This window comes from Colossoma macropomum, unplaced genomic scaffold (assembly GCF_904425465.1).
Source record: "Colossoma macropomum unplaced genomic scaffold, Colossoma_macropomum, whole genome shotgun sequence".
Classification (NCBI taxonomy): Eukaryota; Metazoa; Chordata; class Actinopteri; order Characiformes; family Serrasalmidae; genus Colossoma; species Colossoma macropomum.
In genome coordinates, this window is record NW_023494785.1 from 27236936 (window position 1) to 27264387 (window position 27452).

At 39.0% G+C, this 27452-nt stretch overlaps 2 protein-coding genes across 3 annotated transcripts in view; one reads left to right on the top strand and one right to left on the bottom strand.

Moving 5' to 3' along the window:
• Positions 1-1244: 1244 nt before the first annotated feature.
• aoc1 (amine oxidase copper containing 1) lies at positions 1245-6132 on the bottom strand. Of its 2 annotated transcripts, none has more exons than XM_036589340.1 (5): positions 5966-6132; positions 3721-5265; positions 3120-3408; positions 2108-2240; positions 1245-1850 (listed from the first exon to the last, which is right to left on the bottom strand). In XM_036589340.1, the coding sequence occupies exons 2-5, from the start codon at positions 5255-5257 to the stop codon at positions 1581-1583; spliced, it is 2229 nt and encodes a 742-aa protein (XP_036445233.1). In that variant the 5' UTR covers positions 5258-5265; positions 5966-6132; the 3' UTR covers positions 1245-1580. The 2 variants fall into 2 exon arrangements, with proteins under 2 accessions (XP_036445233.1, XP_036445242.1); XM_036589349.1 differs by lacking the exon at positions 5966-6132 and adding an exon at positions 5483-5690.
• Positions 6133-7585: 1453 nt separating this feature from the next.
• The window catches only part of scospondin (subcommissural organ spondin), a 118828-nt gene continuing 98961 nt past the window's right edge, over positions 7586-27452 (top strand). Inside the window, exons 1-17 of the mRNA XM_036580179.1 lie at positions 7586-7647; positions 10477-10575; positions 12994-13203; positions 13419-13501; positions 14343-14513; positions 16983-17206; positions 18047-18149; positions 19265-19423; positions 20293-20378; positions 21000-21125; positions 21284-21440; positions 22214-22454; positions 23021-23162; positions 23396-23522; positions 23784-23956; positions 24997-25215; positions 27258-27423. Of these exons, the coding sequence (XP_036436072.1) occupies positions 7586-7647; positions 10477-10575; positions 12994-13203; positions 13419-13501; positions 14343-14513; positions 16983-17206; positions 18047-18149; positions 19265-19423; positions 20293-20378; positions 21000-21125; positions 21284-21440; positions 22214-22454; positions 23021-23162; positions 23396-23522; positions 23784-23956; positions 24997-25215; positions 27258-27423 (2548 nt within the window). The remainder of the gene's footprint in view (positions 7648-10476; positions 10576-12993; positions 13204-13418; positions 13502-14342; positions 14514-16982; positions 17207-18046; positions 18150-19264; positions 19424-20292; positions 20379-20999; positions 21126-21283; positions 21441-22213; positions 22455-23020; positions 23163-23395; positions 23523-23783; positions 23957-24996; positions 25216-27257; positions 27424-27452) is intronic.

Below are 27452 nucleotides of genomic sequence, written 5' to 3' on the forward strand. Positions count from 1 at the left end.
CTAACTGCCCACCATGTGGCAATGAGAGACAGGAATGTAGTTTCACATCCTCCTTTAATATGAAGAGGTGTGGCTAAAATAAGGCTCCACATGTAGATTAAACTCTGTGTTTCGGTAGTGACATGAAAACTTGGGATGGCCTTTTTTGAATAAAGTAAAGATTAAATGATGATCAGTGTAAATCTTTTAACTTCACTTTAAAAGATATCAGCCTCCAGTCTTCACAGGCCAAGACACTGTAGACATCAGCATACTGGCTCATTAAACACCCCTGTTTCAAATGGAATGAGGCAAGCAAGGAATAACGGTTTATCAGCAAAGTATAAAATATATAAAAGATAATCATTAACCACAGGTCTCAGTGTTTGAGAGAGAGAGTGGGGGGAGCGCACTACTGTGGGGCTCAAACAGTATTCTGGATTGTTTTGTAAAGACTGAAGTGTGTTGATGCATGAGTCCTTGTTGCTGTGGTGAAGTTTAGGAATGCCAGTTCTCCATAAGCTTTGAGCTCCTTTGCCTTACTAACATTTCCTCTTTGACCAGAGAAATGCCTGCCCTGTTCTACAGGTCACATTAACATCCATTGTAAAACCCTGGGTAAACAGCTCGTTTGTGAAGAATCTGTCATTGTAAACTCACACCCTACAAATGTGAACCGAGTTCTAGATTCCACTGCATTGACGCAACATGCTGAACTTTTCAAGGAAATTACAGGACAGAAGTCTGCAAAATGTTTTCTGGCTTGTTGCTATAATCTAAATAAGATTCAGAGAATTTGTTAGAGTGTTACAGTTAGACAAACTGAACTCTCATAGAATAATCATTAGAGCTCATGTTAAATCAAACCCTGCCTCTTTCTGTAATTGTTCTTGTCATCCTTGTGAAATAAGACTAAAAAAAGACACAAAATATCTCTCTTTCTTCTCTCTTCCATATAGGTCTCCCATGGAAACCTTGCAGGTAAGTTCTGAACTGTTTACAGAAAGTTTTGGTAACAAGATAGTTTGTTTAAGAAGCCCTTTTTTCCTGGTTGAGCTCTAGCCATCTGGATTGCTGAAGTGCTTAATCTGGCGGATGGAGCATCCTGCTTCCTGGATGTTCTTGGTACATAAATCCAGACCATGGATACACACCCTTCTTCAGAAGGCAACCTACCACAGACAGTGACCCCATCGCCTTACAAAATGGGGTAGGCATGACAACCAAATGAAACAAAATCTGCATTCATTTATACGTGAATCTGATACTAGTAGTAATACAGCAGTTTTATTTATTTATTCATTTATAATTGATGCAGCTTAAAATATATCGGAAAGAAATAAAACACAACCTTTTTCCTCAGTTTCTAATGTAATAAATGTAAGCATGATCACAAAACAGTAGTTTTTGACACTGACGTTAGGTTTGGAGAGTATATGTAGATGTGCACATACATACATGTAGATTAAAGGCTTTTCAGATACTTGCAAACCTTGTAAATATTGCCTCTCAATGTTTTATTTATTTATTTAGCTACCCTTAGAATTTCACACCACAGATAACATGTTCTACCTGACATTAAATCACTTCAAATACTTTGATTAGACACCAACATATGTGCCATTGTAGAAGAAAGGCTTGTCTGAGACACAGTGACCTACAACCTCTGGCGTCCATCTCTGAACTTTTGGTTTGTCCTCCTTGTCTGGTCGCACGATGACTGTGCTGCGTGATGCTAGCGAGGGGTCCTCATTGAAAAAGTTGAAGGGACGAAGGAAGAAGCCTACGGCGTTTCCGGGCGTCGCCGTGTTGGGAATGTCTTCAGAGTGCGGGATATGTAAGAAACCCACCGTAACCCAGGCAACCAAATCCTGCAAAGAAACACAGTTATCAAAGGTCGATTCAGTTCTTCTCTGGATAAAATCTTTTTTCTTCTCGCCCTTGCCGGTTAAAGAGTACCACATTGAGATTCTGCATGTGGGAATCCATTACACAATTAACACATCAGAACAAATATTTCAGAACAGAAACTTTGATGTTTCAAGACACATGATTAGCCATACTTGTAACAGATGGTGTACTGGTCCAGTGTTCAGTATTAACTAAGTGATACCTGGTATCACAGTACCTGGTTCACAATGTTTTCATTGTTGCGGATGTAGTCTTCAAATGACACCACAGGCTCCCACGGGTCATTCTGCGTATAGATGCTACTGCTGGTGGCCTCGCTGTCCTTGTGTCTGGTTACAGCCAAAGGGTATCTACAGTTGGCAAAGAGATCAGTCGCTCAGTTTCTGTAAACGCAATATTTATTCTCTTGAATGCATTTCTTGGAAAAAAAAGCAAAGTGTTTGACTTGATTGATCAACATTTGGTCCTGATAATTATGCGTTTCCTTATGTGTCAGTGAATTTAATTTATTTTATAGTTTTATTTTTGTTTACATTTTTTTGTGATTCACCAGTTGCAACAATGTTTGCTTCAAACAGTTTGAACAACTCATTCTATATGTTACTTAGATACATCTAGATGTTCTAGAGGTTTTTTTTAAATCAAGGTTATTAGTAGGGAGTTTGTCCCTCTTTGCTGCAGTAACAGCCTCTTTTCCTCTTCTTTACACTAGATGTTGGAACATTGCTGTGAGGGTCTGATTGCATTCAGCCACAAGAGCAGTTTGAGGTCAGGTACCAAATGTTGATTAGTTCTGGATCACAAACACCACTCCAGCTTTTTCCAAAGGTATTGGAGGGTGCACTCTAAAAAAGCACAGTTCTGCTTCTCCACAGCCCAATACTGGGGGGCTTTATACCCCTGTAGCTGACGCTTGACACTGGGCGTGTGACCTATATCTCATGTATAGCTGCTCCAGAGCGTCCCATTCTATTGTCAATGCTTTTCTGTGAAAATTACTCGAGCAGTGTGTGCAACTGAACACCTGTGTCAGCAGTGGCTGCACCTTAAAGTAGCTGCCGCCACTAATTAGAAGGTTTATCTGGATACTTTTGGACATATAGCATATTTTACCTAAATATTTGACTATATTTTGATTATGAAGTTTACTCACTTTGTAGGTACATAATTTTACCTCTTTAAAGTACTTTTGTCTTACATTTAACTGACCTTTTTGCAGTAAATCATACCTTGACCATGGAATGCCATTCTCCTCTTTCCAGCCTCGAGGCAGTACGCTGTTGGCATGTGAATTAAACTGAATACGGTAACCCTTCTGGTGCCCCCACTTGTTCTTCTGATTTGGGTTGTAAAAGTGTAAATAGCGAGGGAACTTCTTGCCAAAGCGGAAGGCAGCCTTGCGCTCTGTTTCATATTTTGTCCTGTGGAGGATGGATTGTTTGATGGTGTGTTTGGGACTCCAAGGATTGGTGAAGTTGACATATTTGAGTTCCAGTGACTCAAAGCTGTTGTCTTGACCTGAGCAATGGAAAGAGAAGAGAATTCTTATAGTCAAACGTGAGAATTTATTAGTGAAAAATCGTGAAAACAAGGTTTTGGAAACAAGGTACAGTTAGGTGGAGCTTGGGCTTCAGCTTCAGAAAATTGGAGATACTTTATTAGGAGTCCTGGTAAGTTTAGGACTAGTCTTTTTCCAGATAACTGGTCATGCTATTTTAGCTCTATTTGAAAGCATAAACAGTAGTATAATGTTTAGTAATAAAGGCAATGGATCTCTAAACATTCATTCCTGTCTCTTGGTTTATTACTGAAACCTAATTTCAAGCTTACCTGCAACATCAAGGTCTACTTTGTAATGAACAAGATGCGTGTGCAGATTTCCAAGAACATAGTTGTAAACCCTGGTTCCATAGTTCAGTCCATTTTCTGTGAAGAATGTGGCATGGATGTACCCAGTGGCACTAACTCGAGACTCCATTACTCCATTCTGATAAAAGAGGAAGTCCCAAATGTAGTCGTAGTTGTAGACAGTGGATGTGGTTCTGATCACTAGAACATGATTTTCAAGGCCCCCATAGAAGTTGTAGCCACCTTTAAAGTTACTATTGAAGTGCCTCCTGAGAGGTAAGGCTGTAGTCATCTCAAAGATGCATAATGCATTCTTATACCGGACAGGTTTGTCAGTGTCATAGAAATGATACATGTCCACAAAGGTGGCGATTTCAGGACAGTCAATACCTGGTGCAAGCTCATAATCGGAGGTCCCCATGGCCCAGCCAGCATCTATGTATTTTGTTTGCATTGCAGCTGGCGTGTCTCCTGAATAGAAAGCAATGGCCTCTTGCAGGCTAACCTCATAGGCAACCCTCTCACCATTAAATCGAAGGTCAAAAACCTGGAGGCCAGCAGATGAGCGAACACGGTATGCAAAGGACCATCCTGCATACTCCACAAAATTTCCATCTACTCTGTATCTGGGACCTTGAGGCTCCACAAGCTTTGGCCCGTGGATGTTTGTGTGTGTATTGCTATGACCACGAGGAATAAAGGTAGAGTATAAGTCCTGCTCATCATGTTCGGGCAGCTTGAGTTTAGAAATTGTTCCCATCTCATACTTCTCCACCAGCTCCTCCACACTATCAAAGTACTGTCCATTATACCACACTTTCTCCACAGTCCACTTCTCTGGATCCAGGTCTTTGTGGTTGATAAGAACCTCAAATCCCACAGGGTGTATGAAGTATCCCTCCACAAACTTCTGCAGCATGATCCACGTTCGCCTCTCTCCTGGTTCCAGCCCACGTGGAGCTATGTCTGAGAAGGTCAGGCACCGGTCAGTGCAGTTTGAAAAAGTGAAGCCTGTGCTCTCATGCAGAATCTTGTTCACTTTCTTGCCAATCTTCTCCAAGATGGCATCCACGTATCCATATTCTACAGAAGAGATTGGACGCGACTCGAAGCGAATAGGTCGGTTGCCTTTGAAGGTCTTGAGCTGATAGAAATCTGGGAAAGGCAGAGGGCCAACAATGTACTCTGTTACATTAGGATGGACCTGGTTGCCGAACTGTACCACCACACGAGCCTGACGTGGTGGTTTGGCCTGACCTCTGTCCAGTGCCCGGAGGGCATCGTGCTTTCGAGGAACATGAAGCTCCATGAGGAGGATGCTGTTCTTCTTGAGGGACTTATCTTTGGCTGAAACAAGGCCCAACTCACTGCGGGAGTGAAGGTAGTCTCTCACGGCATGCATCTCGCGAGGGGTGAGATCAGCAAACATGGAGGCTCCATGTTGAGCCCATTCCCGTTCCCTGGATGTAGCAGTCTGGGTGACTAGTGAAGCTAGGAGTAACACCAAAGACAACCACATGTCTACCCCTGCAGAAAAAGAAAGTTAGAAAAAAGAAAATAAACTTTTCACTCAAAAATGAACCAGCTTGGAGCACAAAGAACATTTAAGCAAAAACATAAATGTCCATAAATGGCTCTGCATGCACAGACAAGACCTTTGCACTATGCCTATGTAGGCCAAACAAAAGCCATGAAAGCAAAATGGGAGAGAAAAGCTCTGGCAGCACTCTCAATGCACCCTTACCCTCATTCTTTCTTACCCCTTTTGTTTGGTTCTCATCTTCAGTTGGAAAGGAAAAAGTCCAACCAAAATGCTGACACTAGATAACCACTCCCAGGAGACTCTCATTTTTCTTCCAATGCCATAAAGTTGCTCCAAGCCTGCCAGTGATTATCTATACGTTCATACAGTAAGCATTCCCTCAAGGCCAGTAAGTATGTAGTTCACGATCCTTAGAGCAGACCTTTCAACAATAATTTCTCTTTCTTCACCTCTGCTCATAAGAAGGGTACTTGTGCCTTTAACTCCTCAAGTGCTGCAGGCCAAATTGTTTAATGGCTCTCAAGTGAAAAAGTGAGTTATTTCTCACATTTTCTGCAGCACTTTTATAGCACCATTATATAACCCCTTTTATGTAAGGCTTTTTCAGTGGCCCTACATTTGAAATAGAAAAGCTTGACAAGAACAATGCAGTTTTTAAAAGGAAAAAACGCTGAATGGACTTACCCTATTATGCCTGTACCCAACTCTTGAGGGTTGCTCTGTTCTGAGTGTGTCAGTTCTGCAGCTGAAATCTGTTTACTCGGTCCAGTCCAAGCAGATGTAGCCTTTCCTCTACAGTCCTAGCAGAAGGAAAGCAATATATGAAATGAACTCTTCTCTTCTGGCGTTGCTGCTTTTATCAGCCACCCACATCTCAAGACTTGCAACCGATTGGCCAATGACAGATCATAAAACTGTCAAAACAAAAGTTGGATGCAGATGATTACAGGTTTGCCTTTGGTTGGAAAATATTTCTGTGAAACATAAACATTTAAAACGTCTTCAAAACTACCATGCTGGATGACACAGTGTCTTTTTTTTCTAGAAGACAAATATTTATTCATGAGTAAGATAAACAATATAGATATATACATGGCTAATGTATACATTAAGAGAGGTATTTGCTCTATGATAGTGTCAGAAATGTATAGTAGTATTACTGTTTGCTGTGTCAACAGAGTTAAAAGGAATTTGTTTCAGCGCATTTCAAAACTAAACCAATTTAATAGATAACATAACACAGAAGGAAAACGGTGTATCTTACAAATGCAAATTACAGCAATTCATAAACTCCCTGTTTTGTATGTCCTGACGTTGTGTGGGAAAAAAAATCACGAATATCACAAATATTTACAATTATCAGTCTACTTTTATTTAAACAGATTAAGATGTCCTCTGAAACAGGATTATTATAGTTTTTAGATTTTCATTACTTTTTCTTTTTTATTTAGTTTTTAAGTTTGGTTTTTGATTTCAGTTTAGCCTATTTAGCCTTTAGGGCACATTATTGGGTTTAGTTGTGTTTTTATTTTCTACAAAGTAATAGTATTAGTTTAGTTTTTATTCCGTTTCAGTTTTAGTTTTTAGTGTTATGATGAAAGCTGTGATAGTAGCCAGAATAAAACTAAGACAACAGTAGACTGAACTCTGCTCAGCTCCAGCTTTCCTTAAAGACGGCGAAACGTTTTGTCTCAGTAATTCCATTATGTTTTAGTTTGTAGTAGACATAGTTTTGATTTAGCTTTTGTGTTTTTGAAAAGTGGCATTTTTATTTTATTTTTATTAGATAACAGTTGCTAGTTTTTGTTTTAATAATTAGTTTTAGTTAACTATAAAAACCCTTGTCATTAAGGAAGGAGGCTTTAAAAACCATTAGCTGGATAGGAGATGGATAATAAAATGTATTGATGGTGGAGAAGGGAGGGTGCATATAATAATCTTAGATGTTGTATGTGAGACTCAATTTAGCTGCTTCCTCTCCTTCTTGAGTCACAAATTTGTAGAAGCTACTGTTTTACTCAACTGGAACTTGAAGCCGTTCACCTTCACTGCAATAAAAGGTCTGACCTCAGTACTTTTGGATGGCGCTGGTCACAGCTCTCCAGCTCATGATTTTGTTCTATTTTTCCCTTAATTATCAAACAAATACAGATAGTCAGGTGGTCATAAATTCATTACAAAAGCATGTGGACACGTGTTAGTTGAACATCTTATTACAAAACTATAGACATTAATATAGAGTCTGTTCCACCTTTACTGCCATAACAGCCTCTTCTGGAGAGGCTTTCCACTAGATTTTGGAACATGGCTGCTAGATTCACTTCCATCCAGCCACAAGAGCACCAGAGGTTGGACACCGGCACTGGGTGATAAGGCCTGTCTCCCCCGTCCTGTTCCAATTGACGCCAAGGGACTGTTGGTGTTGAGGTGCAGGCAACTCAAGTTCTTCCACTTCACACTCAGCAGAGCGTTTCTTTATGAACTTTCCTTTGTGCATGGGTGCATTGGGTCTTCCCCTTACTTTTGCCACAAAGTTTTTAAGCACACAGGTCTCTAGAATTTGTTTATTGTATGCTGTAGCATTAGGATTTCTATTCACTGGGGTTCAGTTCAAACCATGAAAAACAGCCCCTGACCATTATTTCTCCACTGCCGAATCTCACAGTTGGCTCTGTGCTTTCGAGCAGGTAATGTTTTCCCTCCAACTTGTGATTTACTTCCACTGCCGTTCTCGCTGCTGGTTTGTTTTGAGGAGGTCTGTCGAAGATTTCCTTTGCTTGATGGAGGAAGGAAAATTTAGAGACAATTGTGTCAGTTTGCTCCAGTGTATATATGCTTATGTAAAATTTTTTACTTCTTGTTTTTCTTATTTTCCATGAAATACTAGTCATGTTTCTGAAATTACCTGTTTTGATTCCATAAACATTGACCTACACTTGCTATGAGGACTGTTTTGCTGTCTTACCTTTCCTTAAGCCAGGGATTGCCAAAGTGTGGCTCCAGGGCCAAATGCGGCCTAATGACAGATTTTAATTGGCCCATGTCTTCTGTTTTAGAGTGTGTTATAAGTAGCCCAGTAGCCAATACATTGCAGGTTTTCCTTTCATTTGATGGTGGCAGTAGTACTGCAAATTTACAGTATAATGCACTCACAAGTTTAAGACCCGCAGCTTAATTTACTAAATTAAATTTACTCAAGACTACAGCCATGAAACACAAACTTAATATTGAGAACCGGCGATTCTGGCGAGTTGGAAGTTTGAATACTTTTACAGCAAATGTGTGCGCCTCGTGTCAAAAGACTGTCGTGAATTTAATATCAATAGACATTAAACAAAGTGTGAATGTTACAGTAAATATTCAGGGGAAAGCAGAAAAACTGAAGCAACTGCAAGAACCCCAAGTCTCACAGCACCAACTTCTAATCAGAGCAAATTCAGTAGTTCAGTAAATATTTAAGCCTGTGAGGCCAAATATTAGTGTGCCTATTTATGCTGCTTTATCTGCTCTTCTCATTTAATAAAGTCATTTCTGAATGCTGTTATTGTATTTATTTGATCTGTAAAGAAGATGATCTAACAAAACCAAAAATGCATAGATTTGCCTCACAAATTATATTTTTGAGCAAGTAAACACTTTACTTATAAGGCATATACTTCATTCATTCACATTTTCAGTCACATTTTATTATTAGTCTTAATAAACAAATCAATAGTTTTTTATAAGCACCTTCTAAACCAAATTGCTCTGAATGAGCAATCCAATAATAAAAGAGCCTTGTGCATCTTTTATACAGTGATGGGAAATATGGTAGCACACAGAAAACTCAGATTCTACACACTGATACATTTCACTCTGACCAGTGTGAACATGCACGGGCTGTAACTCCTCTGGCGGCAGATTTATATGCGTTTAAGGAGTCGTCACCAGATTCTCAGAATGGAGCGTCAGCAAAATGCTTAGTTTGAGTCATTGCTCTACATGGCTGTATTTTTGATATTTTGAAAAAGTAATTTGAATCATTTGTGTGTAATATTTTGGTTGCCTTAAGCTGTTGTGTCTGGCAGGGTACAGAGTGATGAGAAATCACACTACAGGAAGTGCTGGGTATGAAAGCAGCAGGGTTTGTGCCTTCCCCCACAGTCAAAGCTCCAGGCTAGTGATACTGGTCAGGCTGCATGCCCCCTGGCTCTTCCCTATTGACACACTTTATTAAATAAACGCTGCTGAAATACCTCCACTAAAGCATTTCTTTATAGGATTAGACCTGCACAAACAACTCTTTAGCAAAAGGCTCTGGGTCTAACCCTCCTACCTCCCTCCTCTGACTGACCACTGAGTATTGTCATCAGCAGACGAACAACTAATGGCTGACCTTGCAGCTGTGGCTCCATGACTTGTCCTCCAATTGCATGCCTCTCAGATGCTGCTGTAGGTCTGTGAATCCCCTGCCATTTAAAAGACACCGGTCGGGCTTACAAGCAGGTCCATGACTCTTACAGAGGAACTGCACTGCATGTGTGACCAAAAGTGAAAAAAGGAATAGACATTGAAGTTCTGCACAGAACATCAAGTCGAGGAGAAACCGAAACTATGCACAACACTGGAAAAAGCAAGACCAAGTGCAGAGATTTAAAATGGTAATTGAACAAAACAATCTTAGAGGAAAGTGACGGAATCCTGTTGGAACTTAAGTGAAAAGATCTTTTGAAGACCCAGGTAACTCATTTCAAGCTTGATTGCCTAATTCCTTTTTTAAAACATCATCTGAAATTTGCACTGGATTTTGAATCTGTACATTGCATCACATGGAAGGCAGAGGTGTGTCATCATGTTGTAAATGACTTAAATTTATGACTCGAATGATGAAAGAAATAAGCCATATCTTGTAACTTTATGGTGCATACTCAAGGCACATCAGTAGAACAGATTTCAAAAAGGTATTTTGAATGGTATAAATGAATTTGGATATGTGTACTTGTGCTGCATGGGGGGGTGGGGCAGTGATGGGTTAATATCATTGCTGTTGCACAAATATTTATGTCAGTTTGTGTCTGTTCCAAAATGCTGAAAATGAGGGCTGACAACTTGTTGTGGCACATCACATTTTCTTGCAAATACAATGATGTAGCAACAGTAACAACAACAATCTGCATCCAAGAGTACCTCACTTGACTCAAAATTTTGTTTTTCAGCTTTCCCTTTCACTTCAGCAAGGAAACAAAGGCACTTGGAGACATTATGAAGGCTTTGCTTGTGTCTTTGTTGGGGCTGCGTCTCGTCATGGGAATAGGGTAAACATCTACCAGTCTTTTAGCCTAAAGTACCTGCACTGCAAAAACAGTCTTCTGAAAAAGTGTTTTTTTTTGTTTTTTTTTTAGCAAAATTCATAGACAAGTAAGTCATAAAAACTATACGCACAAAGCCCAAGATGTCTCCACAATTATTCACCATAGTAGTGCTATAGAGATACTAGTTAATATTGGATACCAATCGTAGTAATACTAATCATGATAGTAGTGATGTTCAGTGTTGCAAACGAGGAGAAAACACACATTTAAATATTAAAGAGTTTCCAAACACTCTTCTTTACCACTACTACTGTTCTTTACCAGTGTTCGACCGGGACACGCTCATTCTTGTTTTGGCCTCATTTATTCTAGCCAATGTGTATTTCAGGAGGACAATGTCACAAAAATAAGCAAGCCTAATAAGGTGAGCAGGAGCGGAGGGTTCAAACCGAAGTTTCAAAACTGTCTTTTTGGCTGCTGTAAGGCTGGCCAGCGAAATACTTTTTACATGAATAGAGAATGTTTTTTTCTGAGTCCTCAAGTAAAAGTCCAAAAAACTTTGTGCAGATTTCCCCCCAAAAATACAGTGTGTCTTGAACATAGGACCAAAATACCTCCACAATGGGACATGCCCAAAACGTATGCATGTTATCTACTGTTGAATTATATAAATGGCAATATGAGTAACTTTGAATTTATAGAGTAAATTGGGATATTTGAAGTAATAAAATAATTGTTCCACATTGTGTTTTAGCATTAATTTCACTCTCCCAGAATTAAGAAACTGAAGAATATGAATGTTTGTTTAACACCATAAGCTTTTAAAGAGGATCTCAGTCTTAAATATTAAAAAAGAAAAGTAGAAAGCCAGGAGAAGTGAATCATCTTAAAACTAGTCAATATATCTAATATTTCTCATTATGACAAAGTTGTAAGCACATTTAAATGTTATTTAATCTGTTTCTTCACATTTTTTCCTTGTGTTACGGTAAAACAGCAAAAGTTTGAACATTTTATGTCTTCTTGGCTTTCTAAGTGACAATAAGTGGACACATCCTCTACAGTGAACACACTGTTTCTGTTCATTTGCTGAATTCAACATATTGAGAGGAAAATAACCATGAAATAGAAAATGTGCCATAACTTTTACACAGGCCACATTTTATGTTTATTTTTTCTAATTTTAATTCAACAAATTAACAGTAATTGTGCATTAAAATGTGCAGAAGTGCAGGGTGCACAAACTTGTGCTAAAAAACTGTAAGTAATTTTATCTAACAAAATGATTGTCCTCCACTGGCAGATAGTTGTGCTTGCTTTGAGAAGTAATATCTGAATAAGACCATTTCACTGGATATAAATCTAGTAAAAATCTAAAACTGGTAAAAAATAAATAATAGTAAATAAAAATGTAGAAATAGGTTGATTTGATCTTGTATTCTCACAACAGTCTCATAATGATAAATCTAGTCAATATAATATTTAAGAAAATTTAACTTGCCAATATGTAATTTTCACAGTGTTCCTGTGTGTTGTCCACGTTCAATGTGCAGCTTTTATTGCTCATAAAGCTCTGTTTGGGTGTGGAATAGGAAGAGTGTTAGGAGGTCAGCCAGAAGGAGAAACTGAGCCACTGCTGCATCCAGAAAATTGTGATAGGTGGAGGCCACAGTATTCCTAGACCAGTGAAAAACATTGATCGCAAGGTGCCCTTGTGACATAATGTAGGTGTCTGAACTTCCAGGTTTAGTTTCACTGTGACTTTTGTTCCTTAAAGCCCAGAAAGATTAGCATTAAATGGTGTCATAATGACTGTGTAAGTGGTTCTTACGTACAACAGAGGACTGAACATGCAGTATGTGAATTTTGCAGGTTGTGATTTAAATGTGAGCAGGTGTCACTTGATATTGCATAATCAAGTGTGCTGTTGTGTGGGGGGATAGATTTGTAAAAAGTTGTGGCAAAATATATATTCGGTGTGGGGCACACTAATCATGCAAACTTTTCCACTTTTTTTGGATTCATAACTAAGATTATTAAAAAGAAAGCTCAGTGACAATGTAGGTTTCAACATTGCTCTGTAAGTTATAAATCATTTACAATCTACCTCTAATACATTTGTAATACACAAATCTCAGCACTCTGAAGTCTATTAGATTCAGAAATAATGCATCAGTACTGATCAGTTGAAGTGCTATTTTAGTGATGTTGGTCTAATTGTTTCAAGACAAGCGTTGATAAGGAAGTAGATAAATCAGCTTCTCCTTTTTAGATGCTTCATATTTCCAAGTGTTTTTCTTTGACTCCCCCTCATAATAAATGCCAAAGTCAACTGTAAAACTGCTGCAATGTACTGTACTTTCCACTGTGCTGATAGGGTTCTACCTTTGGCAAAAACTAACTTCTTCTTTTGAATGTTAGTCACTGGTGTGAACACTCAGTGGAGGACAAACTGGAGAGTATAATCACCCCCCGCTTGCAGCTTGAAGTGCAGTGCTCTGAGGTGTACCAGTACAACACACAAGGCTGGAGGCTGGATGTGGACAGAATGCGCCACACACACGGCGGTGACGATGGCATTGCTCTGTATTACAAAAGACAAGGTCCCAAGGCTTCCTGCTATATGTTCAAGTGAGAAAAATGATCACATTTAAACCATTTTGGACATTCTTTGCTCATTTGAAAGGCATGTCCGAAAGTTTGAACACCCCTAGTTGTTGAAACATTTGCACATGACTTAATAAAAATGTTGCTGATTTTCCAAGTGAAAATAAATGAACACATCCTCTACAGAAGATCCTCTATTTTTGCTGAGTTTAACATATTGGATATTGTGTATGTTGTAGGCCTGCAAACGTTGTGACTGAGCGAGTGAATAGGACAGTACAGGCCTGCTGCGAAGGCTGGGGTGGTTCTCGCTGCACACAGGGTAAGAGACCATGTTTAACAGTCTAAACGTCATCATACTGTAAAAATGGTAATTCTCATGTTGGCTGTTCAGTGTCTTAAAACTCCTTGAGAGTTGCCAACATTTCCTTTGTTGCAAATTTTAGATGGACGTATATTTCAAGTGTTTTATGCTATAAAAAGGTGGAGCAGGACACAAGTTGTTTTAGAGAGTTTTTGAGCTTTGAACTGATGTAAAATTTAGCTTTTTTTGTTCATCTGAACTATTCAACTTTTCTTTGCAATGTTTCATTTAAGGTATGCATTTGAGTTGAATAAAACCAGTTGAACTGTTTAACACATTAAATATTTTTTAGGTTAAAATGCAGAAACATTTTTGTACTTTGTTATGAACTAACATTTCTATTTATCAAAACTTTTTAAAAACACATGTTGGCTTTGAAAACTGAGCATTAGAGCATATGAGGTCACCATAAACATATTGATTGGGTGAGCATGTGTGATTGTCATTTGTAATCTTGGAAATATTAATAGACTTTTTTGCAAGACTGTATATGCATGCAGAGTTCTAGGAGTTTTCTGCCTTTACTACAACATAATCCACTCTTTTCTAGTTATTTTCTTTCTTTTTCTGCTCTTTATTTCCACCTTGTTGCTGATTTCTTCTTTACTTGCTTGACTGCTCATCACATTTTCTCTGTTCGAGCATAATTGTTTAATCAAATTGTTTGATTCACAGTAACTTGGCACTCTGTTTTTATTCCCCCCAAAATAAACAGTAATTGTATATTAAAATGTGCAGAAGTATGTAATGTAATTTTTTCATACAGCTGTGTTGTTACTTTTCTCTATGTCTCTTTTAGGAGTGAGTTTTCGGGGTCTGTGTTTCTCGACGTGGAATTGTGAGGAGTTTCCTGGTGTTCAGAACTCCTCGCTAATGTCTCTTGAGCAGTGCTGTGGTAGCGTATGGGGTCTAAGTTGGCAAAATGCTTCTGATCAGACTTGCCTGTCTTGCTCCTACACACTCTTGCCAGGTGCGTGGGTGCTTTTGGCATTAAAGAATCTTTTTCAGGTAAAATTGTTGTAGAATCATGTTACTGTTTTAGTTTCGTTTTTTTTTTTTCCCATGACATGTTTACCTATTTGTCTCACCTTTGACCGTCTCATTTGGAAATAATTGTGATCCAGTTCTCAAGATGTGAAATACAGCATCTAAACTCTAACCTGTAAGAACTTGTTATGACATTACAGTGTTCCGTGGGCATTCAGGGTTTGTGAGAAAAACAGATGTTTAGATATGAATACAAATAAAGGCTGTTTTCACTGTGGTTTATTTCAGCCTGTCTTGCTCTCGAAAGCCATTTTTCACATTTTAAGCTGCTTTTTCTCTGCTCTCAAATTAAAAAATGCTAAAAATATGTTTTGAATTTACTGTCATATGCAAAGGTTTGTACACCATGTTCAAATGACGTCTTACTGATTTTCTGAGGGAGCAAATATTGTAAATAAGGCATTTTTCTGCAGATTTTTGTGCAAAAGTTCTAGGAATGACAAAAATTACCAAAAGGCTACTGGCACTTTGGGCCGATGTGGGAGGCCAGTTTAGTCAGCTTGCTACTAAATACTTTGATGTATATAAATACGGGCTTCATAATTAACATATGTTGCAGTATAAACCCCTATTTGGCTCACATGCTTTTTTATATGAAAGCCTGTTTCTGCAAAGTTGGAAAAAAGAAGATGGTTTTATACATTTGTTTCAGGATCAAACTATGCAGGGTTAGAATGCAATGGAATACAATTCAGAATACAGAAATTAAGTGTCTGTATTCAGTCCAAGTTACATTTTGTGAAGGCAGTATTCAGAATACACTTACCTTTTACATTTTTAGGAGAATACTTATAGAATACTTACCCACTAAATAAAAAAAAAAAAACATACAATCTTCAAAAGAAACACCATCACTGCTTATTTATTAACTATTTTAGAATCATGCAAACATGCTCACCAGACAAATTCTAAAGAAGACCCCAATTGACGGCTTCTTTACAAACACTGAAATTCCTGCTAAAGCCTGAGTAGACTGATAAACCAATGTGACAAGTCAGTTATTAATGTCAGTGTTACTGAGCTCTTTTGAAGGATGATCAAACCTCCTCAGTCTCCTTAGTAGTGGAAATGCTTGTGAGTGATAAGTTTAGCATCTGTGTTGTTCTGGACTAGTGCTCGGTGCACTGAGGGAGCAGCAGTGGACTGAAGCAGGCGATGAGAGAAGAAAAAAGTTGAGAATTTTCAGAACTTCATTTAAATGAGTAACAGCAAAGAATAGTGACGGAATAAAACAGAAAACAGATTTTCCACTGTACCTTACGAGGATGTGTTATAAATGTACTTTTAAATGTATTCTGAAAATGTTATTTTTTATGTATTGTAATGGAATACATTACTGAATATGTTTAGGACAGTGTATTCAGCATTCAGTCGTGAGTACTTTTTCAAAGTATTTTGACCAGCTGTGAAACTGTGACGTATTAAGCCAAAATAATAACATAATGTCTGAAAAGTTTGACTTAGACTCTGAATAATAACTAAGTGGACAAACAAGTTGCTGCTTATGGAGAAAGTAGGTGATTATTTTTGCCTAATAAATATTTGTTTTGAGAAAATAAGATGTTATTTTGACATGAGAAAAACAAAAAATAACAAAGTACTGACTCCCAAAAACTTTAAAAATGTGATTGCCAATAGTTTTAATAAAAAAAGCCCTGTCAAATAATTTAGGCAAGGCAGTATTAGGAAATAGAAGCCCAAAACATTGGGCCTGATTCACCAACCGTACTTCAGAAAAAAATTCTTCTTTAAACCCATTTACGCAGTTTTAACAAAGATTTTGACATTTACTAATGTTTTCTTATTTAGAATTTGCTCTTAGGTAAGAACAGAATATACACTCACTCAAGAGCACAAAGGTGTGAACAACTCTGAGGTTTAAGAACACGTCATGAATCTGATGTAGACTTTTTCTTAGAACCTTTCTCAAGAACAAATTTAAGAAAAAACATAGGAAATATTGGTAAGAATAACAAACGGTCAGTGTTTACTATCAGTCTTGGTAAATCAGAGTAGGTGCTGTCTTTATAGTGAGATCATTTAGAATTCTGCTACCTATTTAGTTTCTGTTTTATTCTGTCAGGCTTCACTGAAGAAGTGCTGTTGCCTTTATTAATAAGGATGATTAAAAGAACATGGATAAACGACCATTTTTTTCTTAAAGTTTTACAGACTGTCACACATCATTATTGTGAGCGAGTGCAGCTTTCCAAATGGTGCACTTATTTTCTTCATCCATGTGTGTTGCAAGTTGAGTTGGAGCAAAAATGTGGACTGTTTTGGGGCCTTGAGGACCATGTTGGGATCCACTGAGCTAGTGCACTAAGGTCTTTGCTAAAATATAACATAAAATATGACTAGTGATTGTCTTGTATTTGTTCTGTGTCCTCAGACTCTCAGTCCCCACCCCTGCTTCGCCGGGGTCTCCTTGGTGGGCTTCGAGACCCCAAGGCCTCTGCGACCTGCATGAGCTGGGGTGGAGCGCATTATCGCTCCTTCGACAGGAAGCACTTCCATTTCCAGGGCGGCTGCACCTACGTGCTGGCCTCCTCCACTGACGGCACCTGGGCTGTCTACATCAGCACTGTGTGTGATGGCAGAGGGCACTGCAGTAAGGTACAGCACACGCACATGCTACCAGTTATGGCTGCACTGGTTCTCAGTACACATTTTTAGCACCTGAGATGGTCATATAGTAACTGAAACCATGAAAAAGACACTACCAAAGTATATACTACATTATTACAAAGCTCATTTTTGTAAACACTGTGTAGCAAATCAGAAATTATATTCCAGTTATTTAGAAGTGACATCCTTCTTGCGGGGCCACACACAATTGAACCAGTACCAGGCCAAGATTTTTTTTTTGTGAATATACATTCATTTTAAATATGATGCCTGCAACATGTTTCAAAAAAGTTGGGACCAATGCATGTTTCCCACTATGTTACATCACCTTTCCTTTTAACAACACCTAATAATCATTTTAAGCCCAAGCGTGACTGCATCATCTGAAGTTTTCACAATGTCCCTATTCTTAAATTGCTTTTGTCACCACTTTTTTGGGAGGTGTTGTAGGCATCAGTTTCAGAATGAGTGGCGTTGATGAGGTAAAAACATTACATATGTGGTCTTTGTACTATTTTTTGTTCAAATACAGGTCAGACTTAATTCACAAATCACTGCTTTCTGTTTTTATTTGCATTGAACATACTATCCCACCTTTTTCACTTTTTTTCTTATCATTACTTATATTGATTAAAATTTGCTCGCTACGGCTGCTACTTACTAATGGAATACTACTCAGTGTACCATCAGTAATAAGCCCTCAATGTACAGTAGTTTGATTTGATTCGTATCAGTACATGTCTGAATGCATATTTGTATTCATGTTTGACATTTTGTTTTGTATCTTATTAACTGTTGTTTATATAAAGCTCTCTTATGTATTTTTAGGCACTGCGGATGATGTTGGGACTTGACCTAGTGTCTATTCATAAGAGCAACATGTCTCTCAATGGCCTCATTTTACCACAGGGTGAACCTTTCTTTCAAAATGGTATGCATTTCTGTCTCCAGTGTTTCATTCTGAACACAGTTCTAATGTTCCGGTGGTATTCTTGCTTATCTAGTTATTGTGCCTTAAGTGCTGTCAGATAAGACTGGCCCTTCATAAGTACAGGTCATAAAATGTGTGTCTACGTTTAGCCCAGCACATCGTCACCTTTACCTTTGCTTTGTGAAGGTAGCTCTGTGAATGGGTCACTTGACCAGATTTTCCCAGTGACAAGGACTTTCCCAGAAACATTCATTATAGCTGACAGAGCCTAACTTGCATATGTTAATGGATCCCTTGCCTCCATATATTTAAAAGATGTTTCATAAAATGAATGAATAAAGTAGAGAACATAGAAATTTTGCCTAAAACAGACTAAGGTTGCTTCAGGTAAAGAGGTAAATTAAAGGGGTAGGGATCAAAGTGAGTATTGTGCACCACTGACAACTTCACAGCAGTCTATGGTATACTTTGTTTTGCAGCTTATTGCATGGTGATCAATATTCGAGATATTAAAAACTATTACAGAGCAGTAATCAGTGAGTCTGTGAGATCAGACGATCTTGATCGTCCAGCTTCCCTGGGATCTTGTGCATAAAGTGTTTGCTAATTGAAATTTATAGGAGCACCCTGCACTGATGTGCGCAGTCTTTTCATGAGTCTTGGATAGGCAATTTGTTTTTTGTGGCTTTACTGTGGCTATAATGTGTTCCTGTGTTGATACTGTTTGATTTTCTTCCTTAACTAAATAATTTATTAATAAGAGATAAGAGATCAAGCTGTTGTTTTAAAGATGCTCAGACTGGATTTCACAAAAAAGTGGATTCAAGCCATGTGGATTAATAATGCTTACAAGCAGATGGCTCTGACTTCTGTGAACCGTGGAGCTTTCTCTAATAGATTTCTCAGCTGGATTGTTCCTGTTTTTCACAGAACTGTTTGTTTTCTCTCTCACCCCAGAAATAGGTCACAGCATCTCAAACCATGCTGTGAAGCTGCTGAGATTATTGCACAAGTGATTTGAATAAATTGTATATAATTAATATCTTGCAGAGTGGAATTTATTCAACTATAATAAATGAGTGATATGCTATACTTCTCGTTTCATTTTTCTATAGGAGTGAGTGTTCACTGGCTGGGAGATTTTGTTTTTGTGGAGAGCGGATTGGGAGTCAGAATCAAGTTTGACTTGGGCAACACTGTGTATCTAACGGTTACCGCAGAACACTTTGCTGCCACGAGGGGGCTTTGTGGAGTATACAACAGCAAAGCAGACGGTAAGGGATTTCTTTAGAGATCAAGCATTCATGATTTATTTGTTTCATTATTTTTCTGTCTTTTTGTCTTTCTGTTTGTTCTTGTTGATCCTGTTGTAGTTATTTTTGTTGTTTGTCTTCTTCTTCGTCTTCTTTTTTTTGTCTTTTTCTTCTTCTTCTTCTTCCTCTTCTGCTTTTTGCATTTCTCATCCATCTATATTTGTGAAATATGAGTTTCTCATTTCCCATCAGTTCTCATTATCTGTGGATTAGTTGCTACATCATGACATGTAAAGCTGAAACATTCAAATACAGATGAGCCTCATATTCACACCCCTGTCCAGCAAAAAAAGAAACTTCACGTAAAATCACTGCACTATTTTCTCTTCATTCAGCTGTCCATTTTAAACATGAATTACTTCTGCTAGCAGTATTAGCAGTAAGTATTCTGCTAGCTCTTTTCTGTATCCCTGAGAGCTTTTTATTAGAGCTTGTAGTGTCATTTTTAAAATGGCAAACAAATTATCATGTTAAGCACAATACTTGATTAAGATTACAATTAGCACTAAAATGTTTTTCGAAATTAGTCCTGAGGAGTGAGGTGGAGCTGGGTTCAAAAGGCTCTATTTAATCAAACAGTCTGACTAATATGTTGACTAATACACAGATTAAATCTGTATATTAGTTGGAGTGGGGTAACTCCCTCTTGGACAATCAGTGCTTCAAGACATTTGTCACAGTGTGTTTGGCAGCTTTTATGGAAATAATTGGTGCACTGCAGGAAAATACAACATTTATTTTCATTTCATTGCAGTGTACGTGCCTTTGATGATGATCCATCCTCTCAGTATTGCTCTTTTAGTTTTATCCTCTTTTCTGTGTCTATGCAGATGACTTCACTAGTAGAAGTGGAAGCATATCACAGTACGCGGCCAGCTTTGGAAACTCATGGCGTGTTCCAGATCAACAGACAGAGGTAGATTGTACAAACTGAGCCGTTTCTCTTCACTTAGTGTGAGTCACTGCTTTTAGAAGGAGACAAGCATAAACGTGAATGATGATGTGTGTGTGTGTGTGTGTGTGTGTGTGTGTGTGCGTTTATTTATTTATTTATTTATACACCGATCAGGCATAACATTATGACCACATCCTTGTTTCTACGCTTATTGTCCATTTTATGAGCTCCACTTACTATATAGGTGCACTTTGTAGTTCTACAATTACAGACTGTAGTCCATCTGTTTCTCTGCATACTTTGTTAGCCCCCTTATACCCTGTTCTTCAGTGGTCAGGACCCCCATGGACTCTCACAGAGCAGGTACTATTTGGGTGGTGGATCATGCTCAGCACGGCAGTAACACTGACGTGGCTAGATATTTTTGGTTGGTGGACTATTCTCAGTCCAGCAATGACACTGAGGTGTTTAAGAACTCCAGTAGCACTGCTGTGTCTGATCCACTCGTACCAGCACAACACACACTAACACACCACCACCATCTCTGTTCTGATTGTCTACCACGTATTTTGGCACGTTCGAAAAGCAGTCCTGGCAGTTTACAATCATGGACAAGGGCCTGCATTCTGTTGGTCTTGACAGGGTTGCAGTGATGCTGCGGAGTTGGGCCACAGCTGTGACATCACAGGAGATGTGAGACTGCGTAGAGGTGCAGAATCAACATGTCATCAACTCAAGGAGAGCCCGTTTTCACACTGCCATTATCGGGTGAGATGTACACACACCATTGTACCAAACAGGAGGTGTTGCACAGACAAACTTCACATTTCTCACTTTTAATCTCTGCAATTTACACTACAGTTAAAAAGATCTGCCCTTTTAAACTGGACCCTGAAAGTAATGTTAGTCCTTTTTGCTGCGTTCAGGTGGATCCAGGTCCCTATGTTGATACCTGCCTGTATGTGTACTGCAGTCTTGGAGATAGTGAGAGAGAAGGGGCTGTGTGTGACACACTAGCTAGCTACGCTCGCGAGTGTGCCCAGCAACACGTCATTTTCAGTTGGAGGCGTCCTGATCTGTGTGGTACGTCATTTCTTTTAAAGTAATGGTCACCAACACTTCCCTTGAAAATCTAATCCATCACACCTCTTCTAGTGAATCAGTGTCTACAGAAGACCTCACGTGCGTGAAATGTGGTAGGTTTTGGATGTGAATATGTATTTCATGAGAACAACAGGAGTTCTCAGCTCAACAATTGTTGTTCTTAATCCTTTCAGCTCAGTTGTTGTGAATGAAAAAATAAAAGATCAGAGATCAGAATCTGGAAAAATAGCAGAAAACATTTATCACAGGTTTTTTACAGTATTTAGTGTGTTCAATCTAAGGAAATCTGCAGGGACATTTTCCATACCTTCAGAGTTTTGTCTTGGATGCTGGTTTCATTTTCTGATTCTGAAAATCAAAGTAATCCAAAATGCTTTCAATGATGTTGAGGTCTGGACTCTTGGCTGACCAGTCCATTGTTATGGTAACACCAGCAGCTTCTTTGTTTGATTTACAAATTGTCTTTTTGTGCATTTCCTTTTCTCATTGCCTTTGAGCCCATGCCATGTTTGCTATTGGGATCTCCTATGAGTTGGTCAGACATCCAGAACAAACATGCAGTTTGAGTTTATAGATTGATTTAACAACAGATATTTTCATTGTAAGATTACCTCTTATATGCTCTGCCTTTCATTCCTTCTTTCTTTCTTTCTTTCTTTCTTTCTTTCTTTCTTTCTTTCTTTCTCCCCCCCACCCCCCACTCTCTCTCTCTCTCTCTCTCTCTCTCTCTCTCTCTCTCTCTCTCTCTATAGAGCGAGTGTGTCCTGGAGGTCAGCGCTTCTCGGACTGTGTGTCCTCTTGTCCCCCCAGCTGTACCTCCGCTCCCCCCCCTGCCTCAGGGCAGTGCCGAGAGGAGTGTGTGGGGGGTTGTGAGTGCCCCCCTGGGCTTTATCTGCATGGGGGCAAATGCTTGCAGAAGGATGACTGCCCCTGCTTCCACAGGCGACGCGCATACCAGGAGGGAGACACTATAAAACAGAAATGTAACACCTGGTGAGTGCAGAGGGCAGTAATATACATGCTGACATGTTGCAGATTTACTGCGTCTAGATTGATCAGTTAAGTGTTCAAGAACAGTTCACTTACAGCAAAGATAGAGCAAAGACCATATTAGATGCAGGCACTTAAAAGGTGCATTGAATTTACATTATTGAAATGTAGCTGATGGTTGCACATGAATAACATGTTATACTTTATTGATCCTACAAGTGAAATTAGTCATTTTGCTGCGTAAGTATGTCCAGTCTGGTAGCAGCAGGGTGTTGCCAGCAGAGCAGCGATACTTGGGCCAGTGGGGGTTTAAGTACTTTGCCTGAGGTACCGGCAGGAACACCCAGCCGGTCCAGGGATACATACCCGTATATTTCTGGTTGCTGCCTCACCTCCCCTACCACTAGGCTACTGGCACACCCAACGCTGGCTGCTTAATGTCCACACAGTTGCAACACAATTAACATCATCAGTTCTAGAGGGTAATGGAATTGGTCCGCCTATTTGTCAAACCGTTTTTCAGCTATTCTGTCAACTCTGTTCTTTCCCTCGGCCTCTCTTTTCCATAGTGTGTGTCAGGGAGGCCAGTGGCAGTGTTCTGTAGAAAAGTGTGCAGCTCAGTGCAGTATTACTGGAGCGATGCACATCTCCACATTCGATAAGAAGAGGTATAACCTCCAAGCTGGTCACTGTCAGTTCACAGCTATTGAGGTAAGACACATTATTTGATAATACAACAATCTTTTAATTAAATGTATACAGTATGGTGATTCATTTATACATGTAATATACATACAGTATGCATTAATTAAATGTGTACTATATGTTTATTCATTTAAAAAAAAATGTAGAGGCAAGTTTTCAAAACAAAAAACAGCCTGAAACATAACCTTTTGGTTTATGTGGCTCCTGCTGAACACCTGTACCGCTATGTGTTCATGTAGGATTTTGTAGATAAGAAGCTTGCAGTGACCATCAAAGTAGGAGAGTGTGTAACAGGAGGCAGCGCAGGCTGCCCACAGGAGATGTCAGTCACTGCGCACCATACCACAGTAACTATCACTAACACAGGTGAGCAGCTTGTCTTCCCACCTGTACTTCAGCCTGCTGCTTAACCTGTTATGTCATTCATACTTTCGTCTACACATCTATGCACACAGAATTCCATACACATCATCATTGCCCGAAAAAAACACATGCAAAAACTAATTTTTGTTCTTTTACCCATTTTTATAGATGCTGGTATGTCATACAATGTCAGAACCCAAATAACCAATTTGTGTTGCTCTCTCTGTTCATCTCTCTCTCTCTGCCACTTGCCTGCCTTCTTAGGCTCAGTGATGCTGAATGGGCAACGAGTGGCTTTGCCAGTGTTAACAGCTGATCTGGCGGTGAGGAGACCCTCCTCCAGCTTCCTGCTGATCCAGGCATTTGGGGCTCAGCTGCTGTGGCACACGGATGGCCCTCTGATCCTCATCACTCTGCAGCCGGGCTTTGCTCATAAGGTCTTTACAAATACCATGGGCCTCATTTATTAGTCATAAACTTGAAAACAACCTGTTAAAACAACTTTATTTTCATTATACATTTGTTCTTCAATGCTTATAGCATACTGTAACTGATATTTGCACACCACAATGAAACTTATACTAATACTTATACTAATACTGACTGTCCTTATTTTAAGCCTTTATGTTATTAATTACAAAATTTGAGTCACTTTGTTAGCAGTTTCAGTGCAACACCTGAATCAGGCTTCACCAATCAGAGAAAGAAAAAGTCATGGTGACTTCCCTGTGTACTCGATAAACATCCAAGTCTACTTTTAAAGTTTCAAAGTGAATGTGGAGAATTCTCTCAGTACAGTTCTCAGTGCAATCATATGCAAAAGTTTTAACACCCCTGGTCAAATGGCATTTGTATCTAGAAAATCAACAAAATATAAGTTAACTCATTCTCTCCAGGGAACAAACTTAAATATGGCAGTTTCAGCAAGTTTTCATGCATGGTTTCTATTTTCTAAAACAAAATTTTTAAAACATTTAACATAAAATTACTTCTACAGTGGCCACATTTTATGTAAATTTTTCCCCCTAAAATGTTAAATTTAACAAATAAACAGTAATTGTACAAAATGCATAGAAGTGAGTTCTCTGAGTCTTTTAGTGATATGTATTGTAGATTATGAAATCCCCAAAGTCTTTCACAGAGTGGTGAACCCCTCCTCATCTTTACTTCTGAAATACTCAGCAGGTGTTTTTTTAGCATTATACAACCTTACCAGTCTTTTGTTGCTGGCATCAAATTCAAAATGGGCAATTCTTTTTTCAAGAAATAAGAAAATTTCTCAGTTTCAACATTTCATATGTTCTCTTTGTATTACTTTCAATTAAATATAGGCTATAAATAATTTGCACGTCACTGCGTTCTGTTTTTATTTGCATTTTGCACAGCGTCCCAACTTTTTTGGAAACTGATTTGTAGAATAATTTGCACTCTTCCTTAGTTGTGTGGTTGTTTTGTGTATGTTTGTGCACTGTGGCAGGTGAGGGGGCTGTGTGGAACCCTAACCTGGAATCAGCATGATGACTTCACCACACCAGAGGGGGATGTTGAGAACAGCGTGTCGACCTTCGCAGCAAAGTTCAGCTACGCGTCATGCCCTTTGCCCTCAGCAGTTACTACTGACCCTTGTAGCACCTACACACAACGCAAACAGTATGCAGAGACTGTCTGTGCTGTTATCCACAGTGCTGTGTTTCAGGTTAGCTGATGACTCCAGTTTACCTACTCTTACTGATCCTATTCACATGTACCCACTTCATGCACACTGAGTAGATTGAAAATGTAACTGATTGTGAAAGGTCTAAATGTAAATGCAACCAATTAGAGATGTGCATGGGTACTTGAGTACTTGGTTAACCGTTGGAGGTGCAGTATTCAAATACTGAAATCACTGTTTGGGTATTTGTTCTGCACAGGAAGTTAGATAAAATATAGAGACTAACAATTCAATGAAACAACATGTTTTAACAGGACAGTAAAATGTTATGGTTTTCCTTGCATTTGTGAGTAAGTATGTATATTACACTATGCCACTCCTAAACACCAGTGCCTAGACATAATTGTGTTGCAAAGGACATAATTGAGAAGGTTGATGTAGTGCCAGACAATGTGTTCTGAGGAGAATTGCCACACAGTAACGTTTAAACCGGATTTGTTGAACGCTAGACGGTGCTCACGTGCGAGTCCAAAATTAATGTGGTCCAATGGAGCTTTTGTGCAAATTCATAGTTTGTATACTATTTTAACACTGCTGTTATATTGTCCCAGCACTTTTTAATTCAAATTATAGGACTTTCTAATAGTGCCTCATAGGGGTGCGGGAAAAAAAAACGATTCATAGATGCATCGCGATGCAGATGTGGACGATTCTGAATCGATTCACAAATGTCAAAAATTGATTTTCTAAATATTTAATTTATAACGTAATGTTGACAGAACGCAAAGGGCGGAACTTGGAAGTGGGTAAGTGCGGCGCCCGGACAGTCTGTGGCGGCCCATAACAAAAACACAGTGTGTCTCAGTATGTGTTAATGTCCTAGTTTAGGCTAAAAAATATAAACAAAAACGCAGACTTATTCTGCTCTGCTTTAAGCTTTAGCTGCTTTTCTTCCATCTCCGCCAGAAAACTTTTCCTCAGAAGTAGATTAGTTGAGAAAATGTCTCTCAGCGTTCTGCTGTTTTACGAGGCTGAAGTTGCTTCTCACTCGCCAGCTTCTTGCTGAACTTTCCCATTCCACCTTAAATTCTGACTGAGGCGCTGAAATCACTAAGGAATATATAATGTGCTGCGTGGACATCCATAACCACTGGATCTTATTTCACCGTAACTGCGCATTTTATCACAGAAGAGTGGCAGCAGCTTCTCGTGCTCCAAACAAGAGCACTGAATGAGAGCCTTCCAGTTCACTTACCACATCACTCCCATTTGTTTTATTAATAAAAGATATTGGAAGTAAATTCATTATGGATCATTACAAATACTTTGTTTTAAAACTACCAAGTCCTCACACAGTGAGAAAATAGAAATCATGTATAGAAAAAAAAGATGCATCGAGATGCATCATTAATCATTTTATAATCGCATCGCAGCCCTCTGAATCGTAATCAAATCGAATCGTGAGGTGCCTAGAGATTCCTACCCCTAGTGCCTCATATACGTCCATGATGTCGGTGAATGTGAATCGCTTCGCTCGCCAATCAGCTCACCAGCCAATTAACATTTAGTAGCAGTAATGCTAGCATCCTATTGCCCAAAACTTGCTTTGTACAAAGACCAAAGCAGATCAGTGAGTTTTCTTGATTTTTTAATGGAATACATTCTTCTATCCGTTTTGCAGCCTGGTCGCTTTCCATTCTATCAAAAATGTACTGCAAAATGCTAGAGAGTGCCTTGCGAGTCTTCAATAATTCCTTTTGGATGCCTAAAAATATGAGAGCAATGTTGATTTATTTTGTACCATTCTATGTCAAGAAAGTAAACCTTCAGCCATACATTAATTTCAGCCAAAGTACTCTTTTTTCCCTTACCCGCTATTAACCGGATATCCATTCATTAACTCTCACGGTTATTTGAATATCAACAATAGTTGCATTGGAGATGCGTTGCTATCCAATCTCTTAGACCACTTTAGGAGACACAGTTGAGCTAAGTATAAATAACACATGGTGATTGGTCAAATTACCTGCTCTGCAGAATCTCACTGTCTAAAATGCAATACCGCTGTGCGCCACTCTCTGCAGGCCTGTCATGATGTGGTGGAGCAGGAGCCCTACGTGCGCATGTGCTTGACTGAGGTGTGTAGTTGCACCCCCCACCAGCTATGCCACTGTGCTGTCCTCACTGCCTATGCTCAACACTGTGCCCAGGAGGGGGTCCTTGTGACCTGGAGAAACCGCACCTTTTGCCGTAAGAGTCTACACAATGGTCACACAGCT